This window comes from Thamnophis sirtalis, unplaced genomic scaffold (assembly GCF_051295495.1).
Source record: "Thamnophis sirtalis isolate CommonGarterSnake01/CBP01778 unplaced genomic scaffold, rThaSir2_p1.2 scaffold_5, whole genome shotgun sequence".
NCBI classification, from domain to species: domain Eukaryota; kingdom Metazoa; phylum Chordata; class Lepidosauria; order Squamata; family Natricidae; genus Thamnophis; species Thamnophis sirtalis.
In genome coordinates, this window is record NW_028261385.1 from 130,819,257 (window position 1) to 130,844,574 (window position 25,318).

Genomic DNA, 25,318 nt, shown 5'->3' on the forward strand with positions numbered 1-25,318 from the left:
TGTTAAATGAGTCACACAGTTATTAAGTGAATATAGTTTCCCCCATTCGGTTTGCTTGCCCTGAAGCCAGATGGGAATGTCACAAATGGTGATCACATGACCCTGGAACACCGCATTCACCAGAAATATAGGCCAGTTGTCAAGTGCCCAAATTTTGATCACATGTCTATGGGGATTCTGCCATTGTTGTAAGTGTGAAGACTGGTTTTAAGTCCTTTTTTTCAGTGTTATGTCTTTGAATGGTCATGAAAATGAATGGTTGTAAGTCAAAGACTACCTGTATAAACATTCTGTTATAGATTCTTTCCAGTACAGCTGCATTGCCAATATCAATAACATCTTAAGGCAGGTGGGTTGGGGTAGGTGAGGGAGGATACAGAACGGGGAAAAAATGTTAGTGGTACTGAAGGTCGTGTTCATCATTAATACCTTAGCCTCAGCTCTTTTTCTAGCAATAACTTGAGCAACTGCATTTTTAATATATTCAACAGCCAATAAAACTCACAATACATATTTGTGCCTAGATCAAGATACAGATATTTAAGTCCACTCTGGGGGCAAGAATCCCTTTAAGTTCATTTGCCAATAATGAAACTGTGCACCATTCCTCCCCCCTCCCCTTCCTTTCCTATTAACCTACTTAGCATAAGTCTTTCCTAGCATGTGCCATCTGGCTTTCTTCTCTCTCCCAATGAACATCTTTGGATTTCTTTCCCCAGCTGAAAACCTGGTCTGAGTTTTAAACACTTGGTTTCCTATTATCGTCTACAAAGGGCATTACAAATAAGAGCAGGGAAACCTGACACAGGGCTAGGTTTTTGAGAAACAGGATGAGTTCTCCGCCTTGTGATTTGCTAGGTGAGGTATCTTCGCAAGTGGCATTCACCCCCAGACCTAACAGGAAGAGTTTCTCCATCTTTTTTTCATCGAAGCTAAATTACATCTCCTCCAGTTTTCCTGTGCCAAGGTTTCCAGTAGAATTTTTAAAAAAAATATATTTTGGAATGCAATCTCTCTGGCATTTGTTCTCACTCTCTCACTCTTTTCTCTTTCCTTCATGCACACTTTTTCCCCTTGTTGATTATTGTTTGTCACTCAATTTGGCCATGATATGACGAGCAGGATTCTAAATCTGTTTATTGTATGTTTGCGTTCGGTGCATATACACAGCTGGTCCACATTAACAAAAAATGTAGCCAAATCAGCCAACTTAGCAAATGCTATGAGTGTAGACAAGGCTAATAATTTTAAACATGAGCAGGCTAGTCAAGGTCAAGTCTATATTTCATGTAGTTTATTCCAATTTCAGTGGAGGTGAGCCTGTCTTCACTAGCTATTCCCTTCCTTTGATACTAAAGCAGGGTCTTGTGTCCTTTGTTATGATGAAATTTGCTCTTTTGATCATTACATATGTAACATAAAATATACAACAATAATTATGATGATATATAATAATAGAGCCTGTATATCTTTCGGAGTTCAGAGACAGTTGTGCAAAATGCCTGAACCTGGGTTTTTTAAGCATCCAAATATCTCTCTTTTTTAGCATTTCTATTATTCCCTGAATTTAACTTCTGAACTATATATTTTTTTAACTTGTCAGAAGTACATCCAGCATTAGGCGTATTATCCGATTCAATGATGATTATATCATATAGCTATTTGCATATTCATTCTATCAGTTTTTCCTCTGCAGGATCTAATGTCTGTACAGCAAGCTGATAATATAAGAGTGGCTATCATTGTTTTTGTATAGAATAAAGGTTTTAGCAAGATCTATGTATCACAAAAGGGATGTGGTGACTCAGTGGCTAAAGACATTGAACTTGTCTATCAGAAAGGTCAGCAGTTGGGCGGTTCAAATACCTAGCACAGCATAATGGAGTGAGGTCCTGTTACTTGCCCCAGCTTCTGCCAACCTAGCAGTTTGAAAGCATGTAAAAATGCAAGTAGAAAAATAGGGTCCACCTTTGGTGAGAAGGTAACAGTGTTCCGTGAGCCTTTGGCATTTAGTCATGCCAGTCACATGACTATGGAGACGTCTTCAGACAGCACTGGCTTTGAAACGGAGATGAGCACCGCCCCCTAGAGTCAGGAACGACTAGCACATATGCACGAGGGTAACTTTTACATTTACTTACCTTATGTATTACAAAGGTTCTGATGGATCCATCTGCCATGTACATGTTTTAATGTTCCATTTCTAGGTATTTAATTAACTTTATTAAAAAACACTAGTGATAGTAATATAACAGTGTTGCAAATAAAAAAAATCATAATGGCACTCAATGTAAGACAACTAATCTTTAGAGTTGTGGGTTCTTTGAGCTTGTAAAGTACAGTGGATTACAACTCTTAATCATTATTTGCATTGTAAATAACCCCTCAGTCACTGCACATAAATCAATGAGATCATTTCCAGTAAGTCTATACTGGCTTTACGTCTGTCTTCATATTTGTCAAAGGAAATAGTGGTAAACTGTAATCCAAGCAGATGGTTTTGGATAGTCCTAATCTTAATGCATTGTTTGGCTCATGGAACATGGTGTTTAAGTCCTGAAAATCCCAAGCCTGGGTCTTGGTTTCTTGAAAACCTTAGAATTGGCAAATGGCCCCTCTCTGTTAGCATTTAAGAGAGGTGCTGCCAATCAGAACAGACTGGACTAAGGCTGGAAGGACCAATATGAGTCTTGGTTTCATCTATATAAGCAAGGCTTTTTCATGGAATGTTGGTGGCTTCCTTATCTAAAATGCAGTGGTGGGATTCAGCCAGTTCTCACCTATTTAGGAGAACCGGTTGGTAACTTTTTAAGTAGTTCAGAGAACCAATTGTTGGAAGAAATCTCCTTTTGTTTTTTTCCACGTTACAGGGCTAATCCTGTAAGGAAGGCAGGAAGGAAACATTCTAGTGTTGTTTCTAGCCTAATCTTTATTGCCCTGCTTACAGAAACTGCCTCTCCGGTTAACCCTTATGACATTATAACAGCTAAGGCGAAGTGCCCATCGACCTGAGTGACCTTGAGTTGGCCACGCCCACATGACCACTGAGCCCCACCTACCCAGTTGGTCATTAGGGCAGAGAAACGGTTGTTAAATTATTTGAATCCCACCATTGCTAAAATGTAACCATTTTACAATGTGATGATCAAGAATTCCCTTCTGGGAGGACAGAAATACACACACACACACACCCTCTGCACAAACATTCTTATAGATTTCCACTTTGATGTAAAACAGTTTTTTTCAATAAGGATGACCTCCAGATTAATGTCCCAAAGTTCTATTTTTTTCAAAAGGCAACTGAACAAAGAAAGTCTAGTTGCCTTTTGGAAAAAAAAATACCCACCTTTAGGACAACCATGACCTGAATGACTGAGAATCTCTATAGATGCTTCCAGACTGATGGGTTTCAGTTTCCAGAGTTCCCCAGCCACTATAACTATTACGAGAATTCTGGACATTTATTCCTAGATTTGGAGGATACCTAGATCTTTGCTCTCTGGTATTTTTCTTGATGATCATAAATTAACTGAGTGGAATCTACATTGGAATAGGATCATTTAATCCAGTTTTCCTACAATCTACCATATTACATGAACAGAAGAGGAAAATGTTTGTGTTTTGTACATGGAATAACTGTGGCTATCCACACAGAGTAGGACAATAGGACTGTTCTTTTAATAGTTTACACGACCTGTAATCCTACAGTAGTTCTATGACATGTCATAAAAGTGGAAGTAGATAAAAATTTTATCATTGTGTTGTCCTGATTGTCAGACATTCAGTTGTGACCAACCCCCGGCCACTCTATGGATCGGCGTGCTCCATGCCCCTCTGCCTCACACCACTTCCATCATTGCACTGTCAAGTGAGTTGAGTCTTTCCACTTGTCTGAAATGGTATAGAGTCAGCAAGAGAGTTGGACTAGAAGACCTCAAGTCCCCTTCCAGCTCTATTCTGAATTCTGAAGTTTAAGAAGAGTTTGTGGGGGACCCATAATTACGTTTTGAACATGTGATATTAGATTATGCCAGGTCTTCTCATTTGTTAATGACCAAATCCAAAAGGAGTAGGACAGGTATAGTATAGATCCAAGATCAGCAGCTTAATTCATTAGAAGTGGAACCATCTTGTTAGCAAGCACTGGGTCCTCTTTTCTTGAGGTTCCAGCTTGTCTTCCAAGCAAACAGAAAAGTAGATTTCAAGGCAGAGTTCTCCCCAAGAGAGAGCTTGGTAATAAGTGATTTACCATTTGGCTCTCACTGTGGTTGGAGCAAGTTCTCTGCCTTGGAGCTGTCCATAGTCCTGCAGGGTGCTAATCCTCATTCTGATGCCTACTTTCTCATGATACCTTCACACACACAGACACACACACACACCAATTTTTTTTTTTAATTGGTTCTCTCATTGCTTAGGCTTTTCTTCCTTGCTGGTAAGTTTTGGTCCCAGAGGGCTTTTTTCTTCTTTTATAGGCATCAGAGCCCCAAGATGGGGCATTGGGATTTTGATTTTTTTTAAAAAAAATTGAGCTTTTATCATTTCAGCAAAATGATAAAAAATGTTTATTTGCATCCTGCCTTTATTCTTTTTTATAAGTAACTCAAGGTGGAAACATACCTAATATTCTTTCCTCCTCCTATTTTCCCCTAAACAACAACCCTGAAAACGGGATTGAACTGAGAGAGAGTGACAGGACCAAAGTTGCCCAGCTGGAGAAAACCTTCAACATCTCTGTTGACAATAGCGAACTGTCAGCATGCACTATAATATAATATACTGTGATTGCTTTGGGGGTTCATCAGCTTTCAGTTCAAAACAGCAATGTTGTGACCGACTTGCAAATGGCAGGCTAGAAATGTAACTCTGGATGGAGATGGCTGGTGGTCCCAGAATCTTGTTTATTTTGGGATGAGGAGGACGCCATGATTTCCCCAGAGTACCCTGGGTGATTTGTGGATATACTGAACTTAACCCACTTGATATGTGTTGCATTGATTTGGATTAGTGTGACCTTAATCTTCTCAAACTGCTGCATGTACAGTTTTTTTCCCTCCCCTCCCCCAGGTAGTAAGTAAAATTGGAATGGAGGTAGAAAGGGGACATTTTTTTAAAAAAACTGTACAAAATGCAAAAGAAGACAGATAGTGACAAGTGGTGTGAATGCTATTAAGATGGCTGCTCCCAATGAGCAGGGCATCCATTAGTTCCCTGGATTGTTATGATAGATAGATAGATAGATAGATAGATAGATAGATAGATAGATAGATAGATAGATAGATGATAGACAGACAGACAGACAGACAGACAAATTGATTTCAGTGTACCAGAAAGCATAGGAGAGCATATTACTTCAGCAATAAAGTAATACCTTTTATAAAAGTTTGTGGGATTTCCTATATGTTTGTTTCCTCGTGTTAAAAAATAAAGTACAGGTAGTTCTCAACTTATCTCCACAATTGAGCCCAAAAGGTCTGTTGCTAAGTGAGATATTTGTTAAGATTTGCCCCATTTTATGACCTTTTTTGCCACAGTTGTTGAGTTGTTGGTACACTGAAATCAATTTGTCTATCTATCATCTATCTATCTATCTATCTATCTATCTATCTATCTATCTATCTATCTATCTATCTATCTATCTATCTATCTATCTAATCTATCATATAAATAGACAAGTTAAAAAACAACAACACAGATACATTCATTTCAGTCGGGGCTGGACCTCAACAATGAGGTCAACAGCCCCAGGCCTGCCAGAATAGCCAGGTCTTGACAGCTTTTCTGAAGGCCATGAGAGTGGGTGAGGTCCGGATTTCTGGGGGTAGTTCATTCCAAAGGGTCGGGGCAGCCACAGAGAAGGCTCTCCTCCGGGGAGCCGCCAGCCGACATTGTCTGGCTGACGGCATCTGAAGGAGGCCCACCCTGTGGGATCTTACCGGCCGTTGGGAGGAGTGTGGCAGTAGGCGGTATGCTGGTCCTAAGCCATGCAGGGCTTTAAAGGTAATAACCAACACCTTGAATTGCGTCCGGAGACCAATAGGTAGCCAGTGCAGCTCGTGGAGAATAGGTGTGACATATATCGCTCGCACAGCTGCATTCTGGACTAGTTGCAGTCTCCGAACGCTTTTATTGTCGAGTCAGTTTCCTGACCTGGCCTAACTCAAAGGATTGACAGGGATGAGTTTCCAGTCTGTGTAAGCATGAAGATAGTAAGAATTCCTAGCGGGTATGGGGGGAGAAAATTAATAGGTGGAGAATAATTTTGTACATTGAGTTGCGATTTTATAAAAGAGTTTCACTTATTTCAACAGAATATACAATCAATAGTCTTTTTCTCACAGTCTGCCAGTAGATATTGCATGGATATGGAAATATACATAAAATGAGCACTACGATGCAGGCAGTTTGCCTGCTGCCTTTGTCTCAATGGGCTGCAGGTTCACATCTGCCCTTAAATCAGGAAGCTGCCTCTCTCTACCACTGCTTTCAGTGAGGTGCATATTAATCTGTGCTTTTGAAGGCACGTTACATATTGATATCACAAACACCCAATTAATTTCCATAAGAATTTTCTTTTCTCGATGCTGTTTATCCTCCAAACAATTTTGCATGCAATTTTCTGCAGTACTATTTCCAGTAGAGAGAGAGGGAGAGGAAATTTGATATGACAGCCAGTTTGATTAGTGGCTGAGGCATCAGACTAGGAAGCGGAAGACCATGAGTTTGTAGTCCCAACTTAAGTGTCCTTGGGCCAGTTTCTCTCTCAGGCCTAGGAAATAGGCAATGGCAAAGTACTTTTGAAAAAAAAACACACATCTTGTCCAGAAAACTGAAGGAAGTAGTCCGGGCTGTCACCTTCGAGTCACCACTGACTTGAAGCCACAAAATGGATGATAGCTAGCTATAGCTATAGCAATAGCAGTTAGACTTATATACTGCTTCATGGGGCTTTCAGCCCTCTCTAAGCGGTTTACAGAGTCAGCATATCGCCCCCAACAACAATCCGGGTCCTCATTTCACCCACCTCGGAAGGATGGAAGGCTGAGTCAACCTTGAGCCGGTGAGATTTGAACCGCTGAACTGCAGATAACAGTCAGCTGAAGTAGCCTGCAGTGCTGCATTTAACCACTGCGCCACCTCGGCTCTAGATGGATGGATGGATGGATGGATGGATGGATGGATGGATGGATGGACGGACTGACTGACTAGAACAGTGTTTCTCAACCTTGGCAACTTGAAGATGTCTGGACTTCAACTCCCAGAATTCCCCAGCCAGCATTCGCTGGCTGGGGAATTCTGGGAGTTGAAGTCCGGACATCTTCAAGTTGCCAAAGTTGAGAAACACTGGACTAGAACATCCAGAAAAGTCAATGTAATTTTCTATACTAGTGAAACTAGAATATCCAAATCAGAAACTGAACATGTCGGTCCCCCCTCCCTCCATATTCATAAGAGAAACATTGTAGCAGTTTATAATAACTATAACAAATTCATTATAGAGGGAATATGATAATTGGGTCTGACAGAATCTCCTCAGCTATCATTCATCCATGTGCAAATACTCTGTCAGTGGCTGTCAAATGTATGTGGAAGGAGGTCATATGTTTTGGAGTGAGCTGCAGTTCAGTCACATATTTCATAAATGGAAGCTATTAATATATATATAAACACTGAGCTTTCTGTTGTGGTTAAATTCCAGTTTGGTTATCCTGCCAGGTAGATAATGTTTAAAATGTTAGAAAATATCAACCTGACATCCAGTGGAACAAAAATGTAAATATTTAAGCTTTTTGCTAAGCTGTTTTATATTATCTTCAGTTCGGGCTGTCTTTAGAATGCTACAGATTTTACCGATTGATATTGGTAGACTTTTAGAGAGTAAAAATTTAGCTACTTCAGCCAAACCATGGGCAACATTTTCTTCATGGTTCTGTATCTCTCACTCATATATCAGCTTCACCTTTGGTGAAAAGTAGTTCCAATAGTGTTGGACAATATGTAAGATTACAAGCAGCAGTTAAACACGATGGGAAATAAAGGAATTGTGAAAGAGCTATTAAGGAGAGGTTCAAAAATTCAGGTTTTTTTTTCTTGATTCTGTTATGTTTCACTCTAGACCCAGCAAAGATATTTTTAATGTCTTCTTAAATTATTCTTATTTCTTAAGCTATTTTCTGGTTTGAAGGTGTTGGTCCAACTGGTTAGAAAGAGACCAGAAGACAACCTAATCATTCATTTGTGAAGACCTTTCTGTGAAAAATCATCTCAAAAAAGCAGTAGAAAGTTAAAATATAAAAGTCCTTGACTGAAAGTTGCCATTAAGTATTAAGTTGCCATCAACTACTGAAGTGATCCAGCAAGTTGCTTGCAAACATTGGCTGATGTGTTTCAGATTTCAATCATTCCCCAAAGTCACATTAGGATTTTTTATATTTATATATAAATCTTCTTAAATTTCTTAGCTGAGTTTCTAAAATGTACAAACTACACTGACCTTATTTCTGATGGAACGAGAGGGAGAATAGGAATGCCAAACCTTTAATTCACTCAAAGATCTCTAAATGGGAATCAGCAGATACATTGGATGGAGTGATTATGTAATGCTGGAGTTCTTAATTTTAAGGGGAATTATAAGTGAATTATAAAATTCAAATCTTGAACTTTTAAAAGTATCCTTAAAGTTTTTATTTATTTTAAAACTGCCCAATATATACAATACTATATTATACATTAATACAATACAATACATATGTATACAATATATACATCAATCCAAAAAATAAGAATGAAAAGAAAAAAAAAATCTACCTTAAATTCATGGTCACTTAAAATAAAATAAAGTAAAATATCATGTAATACTATATAGTACAGTAATCAAATGCAACATATTTTTGTAAGATTTCATAAAATATTTGCCCCATTGCTTCATCCTATGATTACTAGAAAATATTTCCTTTTCTAGCACAGGTAAGCAACACATTCCCAAAAGCCAGTCCTTACTACCTGGAATGATGCCAGTTTTCCAATTTTTCATTCTTATTCTTTTAACCACCCTCCATGTGCAGTACGATAGACAATCAGATTTCAAAGTTTTGGCATATAAGTCTATATCACATTAACATATTCAACATTTAAAAATTGTCCTATAAGCAATGTTCCCTCTAATTTTTTTTCAGTGTGAGCGGGAAAGTATAGTGTGTGAGCGGCACAGTTTCATGCCTGAGCACCTAAGAGAGCAACAGTTTGAACTGCTGTCACGTCTGCTGGACATTTGCGCAACCTTCCAAGTGTCAAGCGCCAATTGCGAGCGAGGTTTCAGCCCGATGAATGCCAGACATGAAAAGTGCCACTCAAACACTATACTTTTCCGCTCACCCTGAAAAAAAAAAGACTTCTGCTCAGCTTTTACATTGTTAGACTGGCTAGAGAGAGACATGGCACCAACAGGGTCCTGGGTCCTGGCATTTTGCAGGCAACCTGTCCTCTCACATTCTTTGGAATGCAACCCATCACATTTGAATTAGATTTTGCCAATTATCCTATTAAAAGATAACGCTATTATTCTAAAATACGACTAACTCGATATTAAAAACTGTAAATATGTAATGCTGATAAATAATAGCAGTAATTGTTATTTAGTATGATTAAAATCAGTATTGATATATCAATATAATATCTATCAAAATTGACAATAAACACTAAAATAACAATACAAATATATAATGTGAAATATAAATGTAATAAATATAATATATAAATGCAACATAAATGTAATAAAATAATTTATCATGAAACTCTCCCCCTTTAAAGTAGTAAGATCAATTAAATAGTCTAGCAAGTTTGGACTATATGCTATATGTTATGTTACTTAAGAATATATATACCTCAGAATCAGATACAACATCCACATCATTTCCAACTGAATTGATAAAACCATATGCCATGCCAAAACTATTTTAAATAAAGATATGAAATTAATCAAGCCTTGCATTTGTTTTTCAAAATGAATGTACTATTTTTTTGTTATTTAAGTTTGTACCCCATCTTTTCATCTCCAAGGTATTCAAAGCAGCTAAAAGATTGTTTTAAAAAAATTTGAAATCTACTTAAAAACTGGTGTTAACATCACCATAATCTAATTCAAAAAGCCTGGCTAAAAGGGGAATTATCCTTTTCTAAAACCAAAAAAGAAAGAACTGCTTGTATTCTGTAGTATTTAATCAATGCATAGCTTTCAAATGTAATCCAAATTATATATCTAAACAACATTATAAATCATTTAAATATCAGAAGATTCGAGCATTTTTTCTGATCTCTTGGCAGAAAGGATGTGTACTGGCATTTTATGGAATTTAAAATGATTAAGTCCATGACACAAATTACACAATAGGAAATCCAGGCCAGAATGCATTTAACTCATTGTATCACCAGGGACCAGAATTTAGCAGGCCCAGGGAAAAAAAAGTAGGTAAGGCCACTTTATAGCTAAATTTGATACCATTAAAAATTAAATAGGATTAAAATCTGTGGTTTATAATTTACCCAGTTGTGCAATGTCGCCCGCCCCACTCCTTTCGCCGGCAGTAGCCCGCTGCACCAAGGGGGCATGTAAGAGGGAGGGGGAAAACAGGAGGAGAGGTTCAAATCCAGATTTCCACCCGGATGCCTCCCAGATGGGCCCGAAGATTCCAGCCCGGGTGACCACTCTGGCGCTGCCTATCATTCCTGCCGCTCCCCAGGGAGGTGGGGCAGCTGCGTGGAGATGCATCTGCTTTTGCGCCCACCGACAAGATACGGATCCCAACCCCGGGCGTAATTTGATTCCCCTCTTCCCTGAGCTCACAATAACACCCTGTCTCACAAACCAAGAGCCCATCAGGCCGAGTTCGACGGAGAGGCTTCGAAGAAACAAGCCAGCATATATTTTTTTCCAAAAAAAAACACCCCAATCCGGAGCTCAGCTGAGCTGAGGCTGTTGGATGAAGCCGTCACCAATGCGTTTCCCCCTCCTCCCCCTCCCCCGTTCCTTCAAGACGGGAAAGGAAATTAGGTCCGTGGGCCACATCCAGCCCAGCCAATCTCTCCGCATTTTCTGGGCGGGGTCTCGCAGTCGCAGGAAGGAATCCCCTCTCCAAGGGATCCCCCGAACATGGACTTGAAGAGCCGTGCTCTTCAAAACAAGTCTGGAGAGGTCCTTTGCAGGCGGACAGTTCTAGCCGCCTGCAAAGGACTTCCCCACGTTTGCTTTACAGAAAACTCTGCGCGGCAGATAGACTCTGCTGCGCGGGCTTTTCTTGCAACGTGCGCGGCCGCGCAGGCGCGCACCTTAGAGGGAACAGTGCCTATAAGTCTGCATACAATATGTATATATGCATGTGTATGTTTTTGTGTGTGCATGTATGTATCAAATACTATTCTAGGAAAACGACAAAACTTTACAAGATAATATCATATAAAATTATTTTGAAAATAAATCTATGAGATTCTGTTGGCTTCTGGTACATTTTGTAATTATGTTAAAATAAATATTTTGAAAATAGAATTTTTCTCCATATTGCTTTCGAATAAGAAATGAAAAAAAAACATCGTGGAGGGTTACCACCCATCTGGCAGCTGTCCTTTCTAGGGCTTGGGTGATGACTCGTACTCCCTGGGTTGGAAAATTGCATCCATATTCTTGCATAAAGTGAGGATCTGACCCAGGAAAAATCCCAATTTCTGGGGATCTCTGTCAGATTTTACCCCCAAGGGGGGAGCTTTCCTCTCTAGCCGTGGGCCCCTGGGTTGGCCGGGAAACATTGCCTGAGCTGGAATGGCAGGAGGCTGGATCCCTGGCGTGGCTGCTGCTCCCCTGGTCGGCTGCTTGGTCAGACTAAGCATTTGAACAATAAATTAGAAGCTTAAACAGCAATAATGGGAAATGTCCTTAAGTTTAGGATGAATCTATGTGATGAATTATTCTATGTCATTGGATGAAAATTTGTGGAGTATCAGGAATATTTTCACTTAATCGTTTAAGATGAAAAATGTTTTACTGTACTGGGCCATAAGGAGCCCGTGTCTATCTGTAGTTAATTTAGAATATTAGCATTCCTGAAAGTGTGTTCCCAGTGGGTCATTTCCGGTCACCCTTCTGTTCAATTTTGTCAGATTCTAGGAGATTGCTGAACAAGTCCCTGAAGGTTTCTTGGCAAGGGTTTTCCGAAGTGGTTTGCCATTGCCTCCTTCCTAGGGCTGAGAGAGAGTAACTGGCCCAAGATCCCCCAGTTTGCTTTGTGACTAAGATGGGACTAAAACTCATGGGCTCCTGGTTTCTAGCCTGGTGCCCTAACCATTATACCAAAATGATTCATGAGTGGAGCATTTTTCTTGATGAGCATGGCTTGTCATGTATTAGTAAGGATTACCATGGCTGTTATTTTGAAAAAATAAAAAAAAAACTAACAGAATTAGGCATTTTCATACATTCACATGATTAACAGGCATGTCGGTTTCAACAGTGGGATGTGTTTTGAATAAATAAAGTTGCCATATATTAATTCATACAACTACTCTTTGAATTCAAGTTCTTCTGAGTATAAGAAAAGCTGGCTGGATCTAAGCAATAGGCTAGCTAGTTTAGCATTTTATTTCTCTAGTGGCCAACTACCCTATTTCCTCAAAAATAAGACCTCCCTGGATAATAAGCCCAATTGGGCTTTTGAGCACATGTGCTAAAATAAACCCTCTCCTGAAAATAAGCTCTCCCTGAAAATATTGCAACACAGCAGCAGCCATGAGGTGACCATGCTCGTTGCCTCCTGCACCTCAAAAATAATAAGACCTTCCCAAAAATAAGGCCAAGTACTTATTTCGAGGGTCGAAAGAAAACATGACCCTGTCTTATTTTCAGGGAAATGCAGTAGGTCCCTCGCAATCTTGCAAGAAAACATGATTCATTTCTGCAATGGTTGGAGAACCATTGGATTTCTTCAGGATTTTGTTAAGATAGCACATGACCATTATAATGGATTCCTTTGTGTAGCCATATCCTTTCAAAAAACCATCTAAGTTCACCATCATATTTTATGAAAATAAATTCCATAACTTACAGATGTGAAGCAAGAGAGATATTTTTTTCATGTTCTACCAATGAGTGGTGGCTCTTTATTTTCCCACGACATGATAGCCAATCTGAAGATACTCGGCAGAACACAAATTTATGGAAGTGGACCCTACATGAATATATTTCTATCTTATTTACCTCCCCCACCCACCCTCTCTTTTCACTGCCAAAACTCATACCCTGGCAATACCTAGAAATCACTTTTCAGAGTTGTAGTATACTTATGGATGCTGAACTTTCTTACTAAGACTCCTGAGGATGTTTCTCAGAGGAGTCTTGAAGTTCAGAGGCCAGCATATTGGAGGGATTGCATGTAATGAGTAACCCTTGGCCTTCATTTACAGTTAGGGATGGCCTGGCCCACAACATTATGAAGCAGCTGAAATGCATAGACTATGGGGAATCAATTTGGTCATATTTTCAGAATTTCTTGGCCTGAAGTCAAACAGCTGAGAACATGAGAGTCTTATGACAATTTGATGCAATAGCTTCATTATGTAAAAGTTGTAGCTCCAGCTTAATTATCTTCCTTGATACCCACCACATTTTGCCATTTTTCCCTTAGATTTTCTTATTACTGTGATATTTCCCACCACTACCAATTTTTCTTTATTTTCCACATGCAAATAGAAGATATGATACATTCCAAGGATTATTTGGTGTTGGAGGGGAGCGTTGGCTGCATTTGAGGGTTAGAATTCACTGAGTTGAAACTAAATATTCTTTTCTGAACCCAGAAAGTAACTGCTCTCAAGGAAGGCTTCGTTTCACATCTTGCACTGCAGTATTTTCAAAGAAACATTTAGTTGATCCAAATTCCTTGGGCAGTAGAAGAGATTCTCTTGAGAGACAGTGGACTCTTGGTTAGCTATATTAAGAAGCAGAAACTGTGACTGACCATCTGTTAGCAAGTCATATTTGCAAGATAGCTGGGCTGAGCACTGGATTGGGACTTTTAATTTCCAAATTGAAAAGGTACCTATGATTTTTTTTTTGCATGAGCAAAAAAACTCACAAACCCATATGATTTTTCTTGCATGAGCAAAACCACAGAAACAGCTGTAGAAGCTATTACAATATAACATATGTGTTTCCAGAAGAGTGCTGGATACTAGTTCCTTTAGAGAGAACCAATCTTTCATTTGCAGTTGGGTTTGTTCTCAATCAGTGCCCTAACTTTCTATCACTTATCTAACAGTGGACCAAACATTAGACCAGTCTCTGACTTGCTTAGCTCAGCTTACATAATGAAGTTGCAATCCTTTCAGCAATAATAAGAAATATAATCCATTCCATGTTCCTTCTAAAGTGTCTGAATTTCAGAAGCTGAATTAAAACAAAAATTGCTTTAGTTTTTGCCATGAATACATAATTGGGAGCAAAAACATATTTGGAGTCCAATCTCTTGTTCTCCTCTGTCTTTAACTACTGGCCATTTTAGCCTTTCCAATCTGAATGTCCTCTGGATGGCTTGACTTTGGTCACCTTTAGGGGAGCAGCTAAGACAACCCTTCTCTGGTGAACCTTTGGAGCATAGTACTATTTCAGCTGCTGCTAGTTTGATTTCTGATTTTAGGGTGTTTTTATATTACAGCAATAGCACTTAGACTTATGTACCACTTTACAGTACTTTACAGCCCTCTCTAAGTGGTTTGCAGAGTCAGCATATTGCCCCCCCCACCCCAACAATCTGGCTCCTCATTTTACGACTTCGGAAGAATTGAAGGCTGAGTCAACCTTGAGCTGGTAAGGACCAAACTCCTGGCAGTGGGCAAAGTTAGCTGCAATACTGCATTTTAACCACTGCGCTACCACGGCTCATGATGTGTATATTTTAATGGTTATTTAATTAATTATATTTTACCTTTTTGTGACATTTCAGATTTAATGTGGTTGTGAGCTACTCATTATTTTTGATTGGGACAGTTTATAAAGCTCTGACTGGTTGATCACTTATATGCTGTCAAGTTGGCATCAGCCGAGGTGGCGCAGTGGTTAGGGTGCAGTACTGCAGGCCACTTTAGCTAACTGTGATCTGCAGTTCAGCTGTTCAAATCTCACCGGCTCAAGATCGACTCAGCCTTCTATCCTTCCGAGGTGGGTGAAATGAGGACCCGGACTGTGGGGGCAAGTTGCTGACTCAATTTGCTAAAAAAAAAAAAAATTGTAAACCACTTAGAGAGGGCTGAAAGCCCTATGAAGCGGTATATAAGTCTAATAAATAAATAAATAAAATCATCTCTTAGCAGGCACTTAGCTAGATTTTCAGGAAGATCTCTTCTCAACCTTGCCCTTGAGGTCTTCCAACACATGGGCCCATCACCACTACCTTACTGTTGGTTATCCTTTTCTCTTTCCTTCTTCTTTGATCTCCAGAACCTTCTCCAAAAAGCTAGGTCTTGGTATAATGTGTCTAAAACATCATAATTCAGGCTAACTAATTTTTGCCTTGAGGGAGAACTTTGGATTGATTTGTTCCGTGAACCGTTTGTTTTTCTTGGCTATCTCTTGGTGTTCTCAGAAATCTTCTCCAACATTAATGCTAAAAAATGTCAGTATTCTTTCTATCTTGCTTCTTCAAAATCAAACTTTCTCTTCACAGCATGTCACTGGGAAAATGACTGTGTGCACAGTTCTGATCTTAGTTGAAATAGACACATTATGGAATCTGAGAATCTTTTTTTCCAAGACCTTCATTGTTGTCCTGCTAAATGCTGGGTTGCAGCACATTCCATGACTGCTGGTTCCTTTATTATTGGTGGTTAATCCTAAAAGGAAAAAGCTAACAATCACTTCAGCTCCTCACTGTCAATTCCAAGGCTGTTGTCATTAGTTTCATTTTATTTATATTTAAACTTAGTTTCATATTTTTACTGTGTCCTTGACTTTCTTTACTAGAATTTCCAGATTGTTTGCATTATCATTTTTCAGAAGTGTTATCAGATAGCACAGATCATTGATGATTCTTCTCTGATTTCGATGCTCTTTCACTCCAGCATTCCTCCAGCATATATTCAGAATATAAGCTGACTAAATAAAGGGAGAATATACCACCCAATTTTACTTCTTTGCTGTTGTGGAGTCAATCTGTTTTGTGATGTTCAACCCAGACTGTGGCTTTCTGTCCTGTGTATAGGCTTTGCCTGAAGAGAATGAGATATTAGATTCTTGTTTTCCCATGGACAACCCATAGTTTGACCTAGTCAACCCAAATGAGATCCTATCTATAATCAATGGAACATATTGACAAAACGGGGATATTTTCTAAGGTATTTTGGATTCTGACATCTCTACTATACAGTATTTCAATATGCTCTTCCATCTTTGTTTCATCTGTAACTTCGTTACATTTTCTCATTTTCATGCTTCTTATATTCCATGTTTACACTGTATTTCTGTCTTTGCAGCTTTGGATTTTTGTTTCCTATGTGGCAACATCAGTAGCTAGATGTCTGAAGGCTTTAATCTAGCTGTATCATGAACACCATTCTCAATTCTTCCTCAGTAGTATACTGAGTGCTATCCAACCAATGGTGTTATATCATCTATCACTTTACCTTGTCTATCTATGGGTAAAATATAGGAGTGGTTTTCTGTTGCCTTCTCCTGCCCAGTTTGAAATGATACCTTAATCTGTTGTCACTAAAATGATTATCTGCCTCCAGCATCTTCCTATATTAGTGCTGCCCAATTTGGTCTAGTGGTTAGGATTTAAGTATTGCCTTAGGCATGAAAGCCGGCTGGATGACTTGGGCCAATCATTCTCTCACAGCCCAACTCACCTCAGAGGGTTACTTATTATTGTTGTTGAGAAAATAGGATGTGGAAGGAGTATTGGGTATGTTTGCTACCATATTTATAAAAATAATAAAGGCGAATTAAAAATATTTTTAATAGTTTACTTTAACTGAACAACTAAGATCACTTCCACAGCTTGGGTGACTCCACTGGGATTATATATTTTTGGCATACATTTTCAACATTCTTTACTCATCCTTTCTAGAAACATCTTTTCCCCCCACAATAAAACAACATTTGATGGACTACAAAGTTTTACACGTAAACTAATTAATACTGAATATGCATTTTGAGTATTTTTATTAAATTGTTTTATTATAATTTTTTAAAACCCTATGCATAATTACATTACTGCAGGTATCATCTCATGGCTGGAGCCCTTAGAAATAATGGACTAGGCTACATTCTGCTAGTGTTTTTTGAGCCTATTCAATAGAAAATAAAAAAAATGGTAGAAATATATGAGTATATATCCCCTGTTGTGATTGGCAGTGAAATAATGTTCAGATTATTGTAATAAATCCCTAGCTAATGTTTTTAAATTTTTGGAACACGTAAGAGGGAGGGCTTATGGATTTTGGCTTCCTCACTTTCCCCATAATTCAGCTTCTGAGGGAAACAGCAGGATTTGCCAATGGCCAGTTTACAAAAGCGGGTAGGGACTGTCGCACCTAACATGTTTCACAGCAGCTGAGGACACATATTTTCTCACCAGTTATCACTCCTGGGCAAGTGATAACAAGTGATAACAAATGCAAGCACCAAGTTCTTAATTATCTATCTCGGAGCCTAATCAAACATTTCCTCAATACTTAGCAGGCAACGATACCTCCTGTTTTCTCTGGATTCATTACAAATGTGAAGGAAGAAGGAGAAGAGGGACTCTTATAAGGAGGTGAAGTTTAACCCTGTCCTCCCCCAGCACGATTGTAATGGACCTCCTGCATGACATACTATGAGCACTTATAACAAAAGTACAAGTGCTAACTAAGGTTGTGTGTCTTGTTGTGTCAAAGATCAGGAAAGTGAGTTGGCTCTAATCATAAAGGAGGAAAAAAGGGTCTCTTCTCACCACACTGCATTTTCTAGTAACACATCCTAGAAAGTTGTAATAAAGGGGAAAGCAAAACGTATAACACATGCTGCGTACTGAGGAATGTCTAACTTAATTCTCAGAACCCAAATTTACCCTGCTTGTAAAGAACTTGACGACATCATGAACTGAGTGACTTCTCCCCCCCCCGCCCCGCCTCGCCTGCCATTCATTTCTGCTCAGGATTTAATCATAGCAGCCTCAGCTCTGCTATTCCAAGAACAGCATTCTCCTTCCTGCAATTATTCTCAAACAGAGAAATGCAATTCCTCGTAATGCATTCAAGTGCTGTGGCTACAAAGAGGTTACCCGAGTGCCTTGTGAGCATGGTCAGTGGTGCCTAGGCAAGTGTATGCTACATCTTCTGCTAGAGTATATGCTATTTCCATTGCCTGAAAAAGTAATCTACAACCTTCCCTCCTCTCTATCCCAAAAGTCAACTGTATGATTGCCAGGGTTCTGGCCAGCCAGGAAGCTGATTGAATCATTGTGAGCTAACAGTAACCCCCTCCAGCTGTCCAATAGCAGAACATCGAAGATATGACTCACCGCCAGCCTATCAGCTGCTGATCCAATTAACCAATAGCGAGTGAAGGTTGTGTTATTTAGTCCTCCCCCACCAACCAACACAACCCCTGCCATAAGAATAACCTTCTTGCCAAAACAGGACAACAAAAGGCAATATGATGTATTTTACACATTATAGAACATAATGCCTAATGCCATAGATATTTTGTCAGAGATTAGATGCATGCAGTTCTCTGTTAGGAGATGAAACTGCCTTGGCCTGGTGCTCCATACTGCCTGGGCTTGCTCTCAATCTCACAATGGAGATTGTGATTGATAACAGGAGATGTCAGGAGAGAGGATGGAATGGGGGAGGGTTTCGAAGAAAAAGTGGTTGGGAGTGGGGGTAGGAAAGGCAGTGGCGACAGCAGGAAGGGGTTGTCTCAGGCTGGAGCTGTTGCCAGTGCCAAACTACCATCTGTGGCGTTGTGATCCCAGCAGGCACAGAGGAAGGAAGTGGCAGCCGAGAAGGTAGGGGTTAACGTGAAAATTGAAAATAAAGACACGAGAGAGCAATTAGCTTCTTAGAACGGAAGATAAGCGCCCCCCCTTTCTTTTTCTGGGAATGGGGTGAAAAACAATCAAATCCACCAAATCCATAATGGTTGGGGTTTTATGTTTCTTAACCACCTGCATATTTGAGGTGGGGGTGGCTATGATCTTTCATATCAGATCATTCTTGGATGTTGATTACCAGTTTAAAGGCAGGGAAATGCTATTTCTTTGACTTATCAGTTGTATGCAAATTTGGCATCCTAAAAGTAGATGCTATCCTGAGGTGTTAAAGTGAAAGCTGGACCTTTGCAAGGACAGCAACATTCTACTTAATTCTATTTTAATAATAAGAGCTAGAGACATAATTTTGAACAAGCCTGATGTAGGATATGCTTCATTCCCAGTCAAGACACTAATTATTTTTTTTGGAACAGTATCTTTGTCACTTCGTTGAAAGACTAGGAATGGTTGAATCTGTCCATTTTGGATTTGTTCTATTTCATGTTTATCCACTTTTATGTTCACTTTATCCCATTCCTGCATCTGTTTATTATTTTTAAAAATTTGCATAACATGAATTCAGGTGGATTTTTCCCCGCACATTTCATCAAACAGATGCAATTCCATAAGCATTGTCTCATAACATACAATACACCTGTACAAAAGCATATTTTATTTGCATAAAATATTACAATACATGTTTACAATTAAATATAATAAGTGTGCAATCATGTAGAATGTTTTAATGCACTTTTATTGGGGAACCATGCTATAAAGCGTAGAGAAGTGCAAATACTGAAATGTAACCTTGTTTCATTTGGAAATTGCTTAGGGAACTATAAATTAAGTATGTTGTGTTGGAATATAAATTGAAGACATTTCCCCCTTATTTTTAGGTTGGCCTTAACTTTGCTTTTTTTCCCCTTCCCCTCTCCATTTTTAAACATACATACTTTGCTTGAGTCTAGATGCAGAGAGCTAGAATCATATCAGTGATGGTAGTGTTTTCATAGTTCTGAAATTTGCTGATTTGGCAGCAGTAACAGTTGCTTGAAAGAACCAAGTTTTTGGTGCAAAAAAGACAACATACAGTTTTACTTCAGATGCCTAGAATCATATCTCTGTGACTCCCCTGCGTCTTGGCAGGAAATCAGTAGATCAGTTCCAAAGAGAAGCTAAAGAATTTTCTTCTTGCCTCCAACTTGGCAGAAACACACCCTCAAATATAGTCCATCTGTGTTATTTCAACACAAATTATAAGCATTACAATTATTACTTATCTCTGAAACAAGTCCAATATGTGTAGTTTAAATAAGTAAGTTACCTTTGATCTTTTTATTTAGCATAGGTGAACATGGAGAATGATAATGGAGAAAAACTGAATGTGATTTCTTAGGTTCCATCCCCTAACATTGTCTGATTGGAGTGTTTCATTGATATTGCCGAATTACTTGTATACATTTTTAAACTAGTTTTTAATACAAACTATATAGGTTTCTTAAAGGAAGGAAACCAATATTACACATTCTTTTCTAAGTGCACATGATTGCAACTTGGATGAAATTTATCTAGGAAAGAACTTAGCCAACCATGGAATTGAAGATAATGTTTAGCTGCATACAGCTATGGTGGCAGCAGTGAGACAGTTACAATTTCATGCACGATGGATCCGTTTTTATGTAGGGATAAGAAGGAAACTTTTTGCTTGAGCATGTTAAATTTATAGAATGTACTTCTGTACTCGGCTGTTTAAAACAATAACAACAAGCAGCTAGGTAATAAAAATTAAATGTCAACAAGCTAGACTGCACAGTTCGTATTTGCATTGCAGAATTTTTTTTTCTTTGCAACACTGCATAATTCTGGTTTTGTTATTCATGGGCAGGTAAGTGAAAGAAACTCAGCCACCATTTCACAAATATTTCCTCAGTCATATAAAATAGGAACCTCCCTTTCTGGTTAGAGAGGATAGCTGCATTCCCGAAGGAAACAGAGTCCTGTGACTGTTGCAGGACTGTTGGCTTTTACTACAATCCTCCATCATCATGGCATACATGTATCTCTGGGCAGGGTATAATACTAGCCTGAGACTTCAGGCTCTCTCAAGGCCCCTGAAGGACGGGGGCAAAGCCCCCAATGTGCCTCCATATGTTGTCATGAAATGATAATCTTTTATCTGTTAAAAGGAAGAAGTCATTAAAAACAATCCCATTTCCTCTTTGAGTTGAGTTGACTTGAATGATAATGTTGTTTCAGAACAGAGATGAATGCTAATGCTTTCACTGGCCCACCCTGAGCTGAATATAGGGATACGCTTCCTCCCCCTATAGAGACTGCAGGTGTAGTGATTTGGTGGCTTCTATTCTGACGGGTGGGATTCAAAAAATGTTGCTACTGTGGTTCGGTGGACGTGGCTTGGTGGACGTGGCATGGCTTGGTGGGCATAGCAGGGGAAGGATACTGCAAAATCCCCACTCAGGGGTGGTATTTACTGGTTCTCCGAACCACTCAAAATTTCTGCTACCGGTTCTCCAGAACTGGTCAGAACCTGCTGAATACCACTTCTGGTCTACCCACATTTGTCCCCTTGCTTGCAAACCTTTGGCAATTTTTTAAAAAATCTTCTCTGTGTTTCATTTGCAGCCAGATGGCACCAGCAAAGAATGTGTCTTCATTGAAAAAGTCTTGGAGAACAACTACACAGCTCTGATGTCAGCAAAGTACTCGGGCTGGTATGTTGGATTCACCAAAAAAGGGAGGCCTCGGAAAGGGCCCAAGACCCGGGAGAACCAGCAAGATGTCCACTTTATGAAACGATATCCAAAGGGACAAGTGGAGTTACAGAAACCTTTCAAGTATACCACAGTGACGAAGAGGACTAGGAGAATACGACCCACCAACCCCAGTTAAAAGACGAGGCAGTGTCTTGCAAATAAACTACAAGAATAGACTGTACCAGAGAAATATTTTTACACTAAAAATAAGGGAGAAGTTCTATTTTTGTACATTGTTTTTTAATTTTTTTTTTAAAAAAAAGACTGGGTTAAAAATAGAAATCCACTGGGGAAGCTGTAAAAGATTTATTGTAACTTGAAGAAGAAGAAGAAAAAAAACCGAATGGCTCTATTTAAATTGACTTTTTTATGCTGTGGATTGACATACAGGTGCTTTATTTCTCACTGGGAATGGACAACGTTTGGAATGGACAACATATTCAAGCCAATCCCTAGAGAGGAAAAAGTTCATGTTATAATAATAATAATAATACTAAAAAACCAAAACCACAAAACCAAAGAAAGCCAAAGTTCTCCCTTCCTCTCCCCTCCCACCCCCATCCAACCCCTGAAAATCCTTGGATAATTCTCTGGTGTTGCAGCCCTTGGTTATTTTGTCTCTGCAAGATAGGCTGAGATGTGAAGATCTGCTGATCTGGGATGGGGCTTCCCTGGAGGGCTCAGTACCTCATCCTTTGTAATGTTTCCAATGACATAAGGTGTCACGACTCTGTGATCCTGCATTGTTCTGCTCACTTCTGGAGAATGCTGCTAAATGACCTTCAAGTGACTAAGTAAAATAACCTAATACACCAATGATAAGGGAGTATTTTAAAAACCAGCTCTATTATATATATGTATATGAATGCATGTATTATATTTATGCACATAAATGTAATACATATATTTATATATATATAAATATATATGTATTATATTATAAAGCTATTTATTTCATTTCTCTGTATATTGCAGTTCCATGAACCAGGTATTACTGCCTCAGCAATTAAAAAATTATTTAAAACACATAGACGTATTACTGCTGTTCATACATTCCCCTCCCCCCCCAGCTTTTCGCCAAACTACACTGAGGCCCTTAAACTTGTTACCAGAGCTTGGGCTCGGTGAGAATTTAGAGATCAGTAATAGAATTTTATGTGCCAGGACGGGAAATAATTGTTTCTCCTTTGTTATGCTAGCCCTCCCCTTCTCTTCCCATTCCACTGTGTTGACTTTCTGCAAAATGCTCAGCCTTGTCCAAGCACAGGCAGAGTTTTGAAATGCGGTGTGCAAAGGATTTCTTCTTGCTGTGTTCTCTTGCCCATTGTGTTCTCCTGGGTCACCCAGATGACTTGGGGACCACCTGTTATTAAGTGCTTAGTGGGGGTAATAGGGACATCCCAGGGGTGGGTTTCAGGCAGTTCGCGGCGATCCCCGCAAACCGGTTGGTCGGCAAACCCGGAAGTAAGTAACTTCTGGGAACGCCGAAGGATCCACCCACCCGCCCGCGTTTCTTACCCGGTTTTGACGAGTTCTGCGCTTCCACGCATGCGCAGAACGCATACAGCGCCTGTGCAATCCTCCAGGAGCAGCTGGAGCATCGCACAGGCGCTAGTACGCATGCGTGCACTGCGCGCGTGCACGAGGATGCCACTGGCCCCGTTCCAACCGAACCGGTTGGAACGGGGCGAGAAACCCACCCCTGGGACATCCCATTACTGAATGCCCCCAGTATGTCATCTCCACAACGCAAGGTGACCTTCCAGCTCTTAGTCAGCCAAGGGCTTCTGGCTTTTCTATCCAAACCTGAACCAATCAAGGTCTGAAGACGCTGCTGGACCCCACTGGAAGTAGCCCTGTACCCAGGGCAGGAGCAAGAGGACAGTGAGATGAAGTGGCAAGGCCTGGGGAGCTAGTGTGCTTACCTTCAGAAGATTATGTATTTTTTTTTTTTTAAAAAATGCACTCTTAGTCAAAAGCCTTTTAAAATAAACTTTATTTTCCTTAAATAAGAAAACAAGATATGTTGTCATTGCTCAGTAAAAATGTTTAATATGTGCATTGCTGTAGAAAATGCTCTCAGTCAAGTGAATGGGAGAGAAAGCAAGAGAGGCTTTTGCATGTGGGAGACGTTAATTGTTCAATGAGCGGTTTCTTTCCTTCTTTTTCTCCCTTCTTCATTCAGTCTTCCTATCAAAATGACTTGCAACCAGGTAAACTTTGCCCATGTTCGGATTTATATGTATTCAGCCTGATGCAGCCCTGCTACGCTGTTAAAAAAAAGAAATAAAAGGAGTAGCTATACGGCGGTGATGCCAAAGCTGTGACACACGTGTCAAAGGAACATGCTATGACATTTCGGGTAACATGCCAACATTCACCAAGACCTGACAACAACTATTCTCAAAACCAGTGACGTGCGGTGAGGTTTATGGCTGGTGAGGCACTGACACGGGTTTCAAATTTTTTTAGACTTGTGGACTTCAACTCCCAGAATTCCACAGCCAGGCATGCTCAGTTTCAATTTAAAGCAATAGCATTTGTTTTTCTCCTTTGCGAAAAAGTTTTTCTTTTTCCTCTCCCTCCCCCTCCTTCCTCCCTCTCTCCCTCCCTCCCCCCTCTCTCAAACAGACACATGCACAGAGAGAAGTTGGATCCCTCTCTCACTCACTCAATCTCAAACAAACACAAACACAGAAGTTGGATTGGATATATTTTCCAATGGTTTGAAAGCAGCTCCTCTGCCATACCCCCACTATTCTCCTGCTGCCTTCCGATCTGAGCCTTTGATTGCAGGTGGAGCCACATTGCCTTTTCAAACTTGTAATCAGTGAAGTTGGGCTTATATATTTTTATCCAGATGTGTGTGTGTGTGTGTGTGTAAAGACAAGATAGCTCTGCATGTAATCACATACCTTTTCCAGCTGTTTCAGAGAGGATTTCAACTCTGCTTTTGCCTGCCATCATGAAAAGAAAAAAAATGTAAAAGGAAAAAGACAAGAGCTGAAGGCTGAGCTAGTTGCTGACAGAGTCACCATGTGGATGAAAAAAAATGTAAAAGGAAAAAGACAAGAGCTGAAGGCTGAGCTAGTTGCTGACAGAGTCACCATGTGGATGACTCTGCTTAACTGTTTAAAAAAGCCTCTTAAAAAACGCCCTCTACAGGAGGCAGGAGAACGACATGCCTCATTACATCAGGAATTTTTCGGCTTTTAACCCTTGCTTAGCTCTGTTCAAGTTGAAGTCCACAAGTCTTAAAGTTGCCAAGTTTGGGAACCACTGGGGTAAGCCATTACTGGATATCCCATTACTGAATGCCCCCAGTATGCCCCCCATAAAGTCAGACTAGATGAGGCACCTTGTTCTCCTCCTGTAGTTTTTTAGAGGCTTTTTTAAACACTTAAGCACTAAGCAGAGTCATCCACTGACTCTGGCAGCAACTAGCTCAGCCTTTTTCCTTTTACATTTTTTTTCTTTACATGATGACAG

General features: G+C 39.7%; 1 protein-coding gene across 1 annotated transcript in view; it reads left to right on the forward strand.

Moving 5' to 3' along the window:
- The window catches only part of FGF18 (fibroblast growth factor 18), a 139,223-nt gene extending 116,463 nt beyond the window's left edge, over positions 1-22,760 (forward strand). Inside the window, exon 5 of the mRNA XM_087715162.1 lies at positions 21,699-22,760. Within this exon, the coding sequence (XP_087571288.1) occupies positions 21,699-21,965 (267 nt within the window). The 3' untranslated portion in view covers positions 21,966-22,760. The remainder of the gene's footprint in view (positions 1-21,698) is intronic.
- The last annotated feature ends 2,558 nt before the right edge of the window (positions 22,761-25,318 follow it).